Here is a 10,000-nt window from a genome sequence, read left to right as displayed (position 1 = left end):
TCAGATGATCTGCAGCATCTCATATAACCCTTTTTTTCTTGGTCTAAAGAATCCAACATTCTTTAGATGTGTTCCTCAGAGAAGTGCGTCTCATCATCTTTTAAAAACTTGAACACAGAACCTAGTCTTGACTCATACTTTGGCTCTCACTTCCTGCTGAATATAAAAACCTGCAGCATCTCATAGGACCTTTATTTGATCTGAAGAATCTAACATTTTTTTGTCTTCCTTAAAGTCTTGTACCCCATCATCTTATCTGATGAACCTGATGACCCGGATATTCCATTCCAATCAGCTTCTTCAACTCCATTCATGCTGAATAGTTGCCTCATACCATAAGTTCCAGTATTCCTGGGGTCTTTTGCAAGCAGAACCGAGATCAAGTATTTCCCATATCCTGCTTAATGACCTCCTTGAAGAGCTGCTGTAAGATCTCAAGAATATATTGGGACCTTCTATGCATTTATCCTGTAGATGAAACAAATGATTTTACAAATGCCATTATGCTCCTTCAGGAACCTGAAGGCAGAACAGCAGAACCTACTCATTCTAGTACATTTTGTCGATTTGTGGTTTTCTCATCTAAAGAGAATTAAAGTTTGTTCCTTGAGCAACCAGTCCACCGAACTTTTCAGAATTCTACAAGATGAGCTGTAAGAACTCGTAGATCTAAGATCTTAAAGTTTTTTTTGAAGATCATCATCATATCCATGTTCTGCTTTTTCCTGTTAGAGGATAACATTCAGGTCCCTCACCTCTCGGGTTAGATGTCTTCTCATAAACAGTATTTCATGTAAGATCTGCAGAAGCTACATTTGTCAATTTATGAGCGTTTTCAGAGCACCAAGTGTTTGAGAAACCTGTCCAGGTTTTGGACTCACAGTTGCTTATTCTCATTGATCACTTGCTGAAGTCAGATGTTACCTGCTGAATAATTCTTGGACACATGTTTTATCATTTCATAAGGTCTTAAAGTTTTAAGATTCTTCATGAGTGTTTCACCACGTTTTGGTTCTTCCAATTATTGTTCTCGTTCAGACTTCAGGTCTTTTTTTTCTGGAGCTGGAACTGGATATTCCGTCGGAACCTCGTGGAGTTCATGTACCTGGTGGAGTTTCACCCTCTGTTCCAATATTCAGATTCTCCTGATAGTCTTCAGTGAGCACTGATTAGCCAAAGACCTGGTTTTCGGTCCCTGCAGTGATGTTCCTCTGTTCACTACACATTTTCCCTATTTAGAGTACAACATCCTGGTGCTGTAGATACCTAGTGCACTACAGTCACACCAGAACGCCCCCTGAGATTAGTTTTAGGAACGAAACGATTTTTGCACTTCCTTCTTGTTTTGCGATTGAGGACTTTGCCATTAAAATAAACCCTTTTGAGTCGTACTGCTGTAGCATCAAAGAAAACTGACCCTCCACTGAAACTCCTCCTACTTTTACAGGTACAGAAACGTCTACGTTTTTCTGATGGAAAGTCGTCAATATCAAGGGAACAACTGTAAACACTCTTATAGCGCGAGTGCAATTATAAATATATTTTTGTTATGCTTAATCATTGACATGCAGACTAGTGTTAATTAATCAATTAACCTGTTTGTGTTTTCTTGATTCGCGCCGTGGCCCTAAACGTGTCCACGTGCGCACGTGTCTTCACTCATACACTAACTACACTCCTCGATTATAACTCTAGCTAGCTGATCTCAACAGACGAGGTCTAACGATTCTAACGATCTAACCTGAGCAAGCGTCTGACTCACGTGTAGGAAACGTGTCTTTGTGAGTTCATAAAACTCGACAACGGAAAAATCTTCGGGAAAAATCTAAATATTTTCCTGTATTTCATTTCTGAACAAATCTTCTTGAGCAACAACAAAAAAAAAATGAGACGGACGCAACTTTTTTGCTGTATTTGATGTGGTAAATGTTTTTGTCTCAGAGATTTATATATTAATATGTTTGTTTGTTTGTTTGATCAATTATGTTGATTTTTATTTAGATTGTTGTCTATGATTCTCCCTCTGACCAATAGGCTCGTGTGTGGGTGGGGTAGAGGGCGGGACTTGCCTTATATCGCTATGAAGTAAGGTTTTATGGTATTAGGTTTACAGATGTAATATATTTGCCTCCTAACATATTAAGTACTGGAATGATCACGTATTAATGAACCACCTGATCAGATTTATTTGTTTGTTTGTGTTTATGTTTCCAGGAAAACATATTAGCAATGTGCTAGCTAGCATTGCAATGAAATATCTGACAAAGTGCCTGAAACATCTCTGATATCATCTATTTAGAAAGTGTTGTACATTTACTGATGATCCACACTGATGCACATTTATGATTTGTATTTTTTTTTTTACCATCACACTCCTTCTTACTCGCACTCGGGTAACCATAGCAACCGATTCTCCGCCCCTTATTCCTGTCTTAACAACAGGACATTAAAATAATCATGACCAGGATTTTATTTTGTTTCTTTAGTTGTCTTTTTTGTGTTTTCTATAAATCATAGTGTGCATTTATTAACAATCACCTGTGGAGAGAGCATGTGGGCGGAGCAAGGGGTGGAGTGAGAGACAAGGGGGCGGAGCAATAGGAACTATTTTTCTGTTAATGTTGTAATCTTAAAATTAATGTGCAATAATGCCTGTTTGTTTTTGTGTGTGTGTGTGTGTGTGTGTGTGTGTGTGTGTGTGTGTGTGTGAGAGAGAGAGAAAGATAGATGACGTTATTTTTGTAAAGACTTGATGTTACAGTATGCACTGAGGCCGAGGGAATTCTGAATCAGTAAAACCTCTGGCACTACAAACACACACACACACACACACACACACACACACACACACACACACACACACACACACACACGTCCCATTCTTCAAAAGGATTGTTTTATATCAGGGATGAATAAAGAGAATTTAACATAAATACCAACTTCTTTTGTCTTTTTTTGTTCCATTTGCCTGTATTTCTCTCTCTCTCTGTGCTATCAGATACGCGTGTGTGTGTGTGTGTGTGTGTGTGTGTGTGTGTGTGTGTGTGTGTGTGTGTGTGTGTGAAGGTCAGAGTGTATTAATGTATAAATTGAAGTTGAAAAGGTTAATGTTCAGGTTCAGTCTGATTGTTGTTCAGACAGAAATGGGGGAAGGGCAGACGTGTTTCAGACGTGCGGAATACAAACCTCTGATCTGATATGATGTGATCTAATCTAAAATATATATTGACATTCTACACAAATCCTATACTTATTCTGACCAATCAGAGTGCAGGAGGAGGAGGATTGTGTTTAGTGTAGAGGCTTTATTTTAGAAGACACGGCACTGACGTGTGTAGAAATGACGTGATTTATATCTGTCAGGATGATTACGGCTAGACAGTTAATAAACACACACAATAATAAACACAATGTCCTGCGGTTTGTAGAAAAAAAAGCACCCCATAAAACCCTATGAAATAGTTCATCTCCATCATGCTCACACCCCCAGCACCCTGCTTAGCATTGTTAACATGTTTTGAGGTAATAAAGTAACCCCAGAAGCACAGCTAAACACATCTGTGGTCCACAGATAATCAGGAATTAGCAAACATCTGTAGAATATCACGGACAGAATGTTAACTGTACGCTACATGTAGCTGCTATGGGGTTGTATTTAAATGATATTATGATTACAGTTAAAATGCTAATCTTTAACACAAATTAATAAAGTTTATCCACAATGCTAATGCTAACTGTAATAATACAGTAGCACATACTGGCACATACTGACTCTTCCTAAAATACCTAAATTAGCACTTTCCAAGTTTGTAGAATTCGAGTTATATTTATATTGAGTTTGTATTCTTGCGTACCAGTGTAGATTTATTCACTACTAGAGATTTAAAGCACGTTTGTACGTCGCTCTGGATAAGGGCGTCTGCTAAATGCCGCAAATGTAAATGTAAATGTAAATGTCAGTTCAAAATTTTCTTACTGTTCTGTTGCCCTGTATATGTGTGTTATCATGTGTGTGTGTGTGTGTGTGTGTGTGTGTGTGTGTGTGTGTGTGTGTGTGTGTTTTGGTTATTTAAGTCGTGGTCAGGGACGTGACAGGGATGTAGACAAGCTTTTCACACTGATCACGAGCACGCCGTCCGGCATCAGAGTCCCGCTCACAGACAGAGGGTCCATGTCCTCCGGCAGCAAAGACTTGTGGGTAAATCTGTCAATAACACCACCGTCTTCTCCGAGCTGCAGAGATACGGCTTTAATATTCACACTGTACAACATATTTATATTTAAACATCACTTTATTCACTTCAAATCTTTTGGCTGTTTATTTGTTGGTTTACTATAAATATATATATATATACATACAGTGTCCCTTTAATCATAAACTTGAGTAAAAGTACAAAAGTATTTACCTTCACATGTACTTCAGTTTCTATAATGTTCCTGTGATAATTTTTATCACAAGATTCTTCACTTAATCACCTCAGTTTATGTAAAAAGGCTCGAATGTGACTCTCAGCACACTGTTTTTTTTAATAGAATGATATTAATGACTCAAACACTAATTGATTTCTATTACACACACACACACACACACACACACCTTCTCAGCGTGAATAACGATGCTGCTGTTGAAGGCCATCACCACAATGTCATGAGGCGCAAATCGACTGACATTGACGGACGTGTAATAACCACCGTCCACCCAGATTACTCCTACACACACACACACACACACACACACACACACACACACACACACACACACACACACGTGACATGTTCATTAGTATCCAACTTTCCACCTGATATTAATGATGATGATGATGATAATAATAATAATAATAATTATTATTATTATTACTATTATTATTATTATTATTATTATTATTATTATTATTATTATTATTATTATTATTATTATTATTATTATTATTATTATTATTATCAGGGGTTTTAGGTCTCTGTTTTACTTTACCCTTTGGCTCACTTGTGTGTGTGTGGAGTAATTTTCAAAGTGAGAGAGAGGGAAGAGAGATAAAGGGGGAGGAGAGAGACAGAGATTTGAACAGTGGACTTAAATATAAGAGTAATTTTCAAAGTGAGATAGAGGGAGAGAGAGTTTTGAACAGTGGACTTAAAGAAAATTACTCCACACATCCACACACTCCTTTTTTTTTTTTGTCCACTGTTCAAATCTCTCTCCTCTATCTATCTCTCTCTCTCTCTCTCTCTCTCTCTCTCTCTCTCTCTCTCTCTTCCTCTCTCTCTCTCCCTCTATCTCTCTCTCTCTCTCCTCTATCCTCTAAATTTCTTTCCTTTCCCTCTATCACCCCCCCACCTCTCTCTCTCTCTCTCTCTCTCTCTCTCTCTCTGTATGATGTAATGATCAGACTGGAGTCTATACTCTGATGAATGTGGTCTGGAGAGAAATATTGCAGACGGAGAGATCATCTCCTTTATAACTCATCTTGAGGTGAAGGTCTACACTGATGCTGATGTTCTACACTCCTGTGGAAATATACATCATTATAAAGCATATCACAGGAACCTTTTCTTATCATCTCCATTGATTCTCATCAGCTTTAAATATCTCCTCTGCCTCGGTCAGACGTACCAAAACCACGTCTCACCGTGTGCGTCTCCATGGCTCCAGTCACCGTGGTAACCCTCTGAGTTGGATTTTCTGTCTCCCTGGCAACCTCCGAATGAGTCTGCATCGCCTTCATGAGCCCCAAAACGTGTCGCTCTCTGTTCTCTCAGGAAGGGCATGAAGAGAGGATCTGGTGGAGAAGAAGCAGCTTCAGTCTGGATGGAGTTGACGCTGCTGCAGCTGTACCTCGCAGAAGAACGGAACGAGGACGAGCGAGAGGAAGAGCAGCCGGCCAGAGAGCTCATGGTGCGGAATATCAGAGCTGGAGAACTTCTGTGTGTCTGATTTAACCTCGTGCCCCGGTGCATTGTGGGTCTAAAAGCTGCTCTTCCTGTCTCCATACATGGCCTCGCTCCTGGCATCAGAGCTCCCGGAATAACCTGAGAGCTGATAAGACGTGGAAAAAGCACTTCAGAAAGAGCAGGAGATACACAGGAACCAACCAACTATCACCATCTGCTCCACGGTCATCTCAACGTTCATCTCAACATCTACAAACTCCAGCCTCCCGAATCGCACAATTTCTTATCAGAAATCTTCACAAAATATTAATCTTATAATATTAATGTGGAGAAAATCTATGAAAAGTTGTGTGCATAAATATTTACCCCCAACACACACACACACACACACACACACACACACACAAACATACATACAATTCCTGAAATGAGTAGACTGGAGTGGAGCTCTGTGTGTGTGTGTGTGTGTGTGTGTGAGAGAGAGAGAGAGAGAGAGAGAGAGAGAGAGAGAGAGAGAGAGATCTCAGCATCTTGAAGACCAATGGACCAAATCAAAACAGGACAAACTTCTATCCATCTCCGTTTCGGCAGCTCCTGCAGAGCGCCGCTCCCTCTGTTATCACCCACGGAATGAGACGGAACCACGCCTACATCTGTGAGGGGATTAGACACAGACCCAGCCGAGAGGACCAGGAGAACACTGGGCATGATGCTTCCACCACCATGCTTCACCATCAGAATGGTTTTATCTGGTAATTATTCTTTGTTACTAAATAGAACACAGCCCACTATTAATATGTCACTAATTGGGACACAGCCATCTCTGTTCCATAAGGCATTGATTGGGACAGAGTGTTCTCTATTGCTGGCCAAAAGAATTGGGACACAGCCCACTTTTATTGCTGGCCACTGTTTTGAATACATAACCTTCTGTCACTGTTTGGAACACAGCCCACATTTACTTTCATCTTTCATTGAAACACAGCTCTCTTTTTATTTGACCTCCTCTTGTTGAAGTGCAATCTTTTAAATGGTTACTGAGTTCTGCTTTATTTTTATTTAATATTAAGACAGAACCTTCCTTTAGTGATGGTTAACAAATTAAGCACAGCCTTTTATTAATGTTAATGACTTATTGGGACACAATGCCCTCAATTAATGTCATTATTTATTTTAATTGAAACACTCTGTTCCTTATGTGTTGGTTACTGATTTGGGACACGACCCTCTCTGACTGATCCTACACTACTGCTGATTAATACTTGGATCACAAACTTCTCTTACTGATGATTACAGATTGGGACACAGCCATCTCTTTGTATCAGAAAGTAATTGGAACACATCCCGCTAAAAATGTAAATCACTAATTAAAGACTGTCTGTCAAAATTGGGACGCAGCCCTCCCTTTCCAACAGGTCAGACTGTTCATTACTGCTCCCCAAAGAATTGGGACACAGCCCTCATTTACTGTGATCAGTCCTTGAAACACAGTACTTGGTTTATCTCTATCGCTATTTGGGACACGACCTTGTCTTGTTCTGCATCACTGATTTGGTAGTGTTCTCACCCTTACTGTTGGTTATGGATTGGGACACAGCCCTCTGTTAGTTTCGTGTACAAGGGTCTCGGAATTGGGATGCAGCCGCTCGTTGTTACAGCTCCACGTGAAAAAATAACAGTCATATTGACACGTTTATTGATAAAACTAGGCAGATGCAGAAAGAAAGTCGTTATATTTTAAAACAATCAGCATTCAATACTTTCTTATTAATCAGTAAAAACAAAGATAAAAAGAAAAACAGAAAAAACAACGAAAGAAAAGTGAGTTTTTAGTCGTCATTTTTCATCAGGATATTTGCACTTTGTTCATGTTCGTGTGTGTGTGTGTGTGTGTGTGTGTGTGTGTGTGTGTGTGAGAGAGACCACAGAGGGTCACAGGAAGTCTTAATTAAGAGTGTGTGTGAACAGTTAAGACTGATAAAACTGAGTTGAGGCTTTTTTTCCCTTTTCTTTCTATTAGATGGATAGACATTTTGGACACAACTCCACCATCACACACACACACACACACACACACACACACACACACGCGATCAATGTTGACCCAGTTGTGGGTAACGAGGCCACTGGTGACGTGTAACTGCCAAAATAAAACCACTCTGTCACTATGACAGGCAGCACAATCCACCAATCACAGAAGAGCTGGGTGATGGGGTGAAGCCCCACCGGCAAAACTATACAATTCTGATGAAAAAAGAGTGAGAGGGAGAGAGGGATGGAGAAAGAAAGAAAATACATAAAAAAGATTTAAAAGGAAAAAATCTTTAAAATATAATTAGCGGTAAAGTTACTTATAGAAACGATGGCACGCGCGACGTTAAAGGCACGATGTGGTTAAATCTCCTGAGGTGCCAAAAAGCCCTGCATGATATCCAACACACACACACACACACACACACACACACACACACACACACACACACACACACACACACACAGGTGGGTTTTATAGTTAGTGTGTATCTGATATAAAAACGTCACAGATCTCTATGAGGATTAAACACAGTCAAAATCAACACAGCTGACAGTTCGGTCCCCACAAAGAGCTAAATACACGGTCACAGTATTACAGCAGTGAGCAGGAACAATAGTGCACTCCAAACATCATCTCTTTATTGTAGAACAGTGTTGGGTGGAGAAGTTTGTGCGCCCCCTCATCTTCACACACAATGTCGTGTTTTTTATAAATAGAGTTGTGTGGGTGTGGCCAAAAGAGAAAAAAAATGAAATGTTTAAATGCAGGTGAAGACGAATCTTTTTGTTTGAAGGGTGCACAAACTTTTTCACTCAACTGTAAACATTGAACTCGTGGAGAAATCAGGAACCTGTGAGCGATAGAGTGTTCTAGTAGGTCATTATAAAGACACACACACACACACACACACACACACACACACACACACACACAGGTGGGGTTTGTGTCCAATATGTGTACACACTTGAGCGGGATTTCAGCTATCTCTCAGAGCCAATCAGAATCCACAAACATAACATTGTCCAAGGGAACTTAGGATCACCATGGCAACGAGAGAACGACTGTCAGCAAACAAAATTAGCCTGCGTGTGTGTGAGAGACAGTTCTTGACATTTCCGGAGGATAAAGAAGAAAAATTAGACGTTTCTCTGAGTGAGTGAGAGAGAGAGAGAGAGAGAGAGAGAGAGAGAGAGAGAGAGAGAGCAGATCTAACATGGTCACATTGTTCCTCTCAGAAAAGATTCAGGCCCAAAGACACGATTAAAGAAACGTGTTTGTCACATGAGAAAAGAACATTTCTGACACGTCACACACTCACGGAAAAAAAAAAAATCACTGCCAAAAATCACGTACAAAAATAGAACGACTTTCCCACAAACCCCTGAAACGTCTTCTCCACAAATCCGCACTCTGTATCGGTTAAATACCGTGATCCTATCTTCATGATCATCATCATCATCATCATCATCATATACTGAGTGATTACAAAACAAGTCCGGAAAGAAAACAGTAGTTTTAGATGCTTGGTTTGAAAACATTCCCCGTTTGCGAAAGTTCTCGTTTCTCTGCACTGAGGGTGACAGCGGCTCGGTTTAGCAGAGTGAGTAAAGAGTTTCCATAGCAAGCAGCCATGCCCAAAGGATGCACACCCAGGACCCAGAATGCAATGGGGCCTGAGATTGTGAGGGAAAAGGGGCGGAGCTAAACAGGACAGCCAGAATTCACAAAACCGTGCAAAAGTGGACCGGAGGGTTTAAACCCGAGCACTCGAGCATTCACACTTGCGTCACATGCAGAAGAAAATGTTTATTCTTTTGTTCCTCCGTGTTTTTTTCCTTCGATTCGGGTTTCATCTTTCAGCCTCTTCCTCCAAGCCGCTGCAGAAAAGATTGTTGAGACGCTGTTTAAAAAATGTAATAAAATGATAAATCTATATATAGAGTCCACACCACTGTACGCAAATGAAAGGGGGCGGAGTCTAAAACAAACATGCCGAATCCAACATTCCAAACAGAAGGGGTGTGGTCAAAACAAAATGGCGACGCTCACTGCTGTCTTTCTTCCTCTTCCTCTTCG

At 40.3% G+C, this 10,000-nt stretch overlaps 3 protein-coding genes across 6 annotated transcripts in view; 1 reads left to right on the top strand and 2 right to left on the bottom strand.

The window, feature by feature from the left end:
* The window catches only part of LOC124395105 (chloride channel protein 2-like), a 56,270-nt gene extending 53,337 nt beyond the window's left edge, over positions 1-2,933 (top strand). The window contains exon 24 of the mRNA XM_046863713.1: positions 1-2,933. This exon is cut by the window's left edge and continues 718 nt beyond it. The gene's annotated coding sequence lies outside the window, so the exon portion shown is untranslated.
* A 352-nt stretch (positions 2,934-3,285) lies between these two features.
* On the bottom strand, positions 3,286-6,236 carry LOC124395104 (heat shock protein beta-7-like). Its single transcript, XM_046863712.1, has 3 exons — positions 5,628-6,236; positions 4,598-4,710; positions 3,286-4,233 (listed from the first exon to the last, which is right to left on the bottom strand). Exons 1-3 carry the CDS (start codon positions 6,007-6,009, stop codon positions 4,081-4,083), a joined length of 648 nt encoding a protein of 215 aa, XP_046719668.1. The 5' UTR covers positions 6,010-6,236; the 3' UTR covers positions 3,286-4,080.
* zgc:165508 (uncharacterized protein LOC100101652 homolog) overlaps positions 4,570-10,000 on the bottom strand; it is a 23,767-nt gene continuing 18,336 nt past the window's right edge. For 3 of the 4 annotated variants that reach the window (XM_046863710.1, XM_046863708.1, XM_046863709.1), the window contains one exon: positions 7,569-10,000. This exon is cut by the window's right edge and continues 478 nt beyond it. In XM_046863710.1, the coding sequence (XP_046719666.1) occupies positions 9,970-10,000 (31 nt within the window). In that variant the 3' untranslated portion in view covers positions 7,569-9,969. Of the gene's footprint in view, positions 4,598-7,568 lie in introns of those variants that run through there. The other variant, XR_006927600.1, reaches the window with a different exon arrangement.

This window comes from Silurus meridionalis, chromosome 12 (genome assembly GCF_014805685.1).
Source record: "Silurus meridionalis isolate SWU-2019-XX chromosome 12, ASM1480568v1, whole genome shotgun sequence".
Lineage (NCBI taxonomy): Eukaryota > Metazoa > Chordata > Actinopteri > Siluriformes > Siluridae > Silurus > Silurus meridionalis.
Note: the sequence above shows the minus strand (reverse complement) of the source record. Positions and strands in the feature narration are given on the sequence as shown.

Coding starts and splice junctions, on each gene's coding strand:
- LOC124395104 (XM_046863712.1), bottom strand. CDS start 6,009: ATGCCAGGAGCGAGGCCATGTATGGAGACAGGAAGAGCAGCTTTTAGA. Junction 4,711..5,627: donor GAGCCATGGAGACGCACACG/GTGAGACGTGGT, acceptor GTGTGTGTGTAG/GAGTAATCTGGGTGGACGGT. Junction 4,234..4,597: donor TCGTTATTCACGCTGAGAAG/GTGTGTGTGTGT, acceptor GTATCTCTGCAG/CTCGGAGAAGACGGTGGTGT.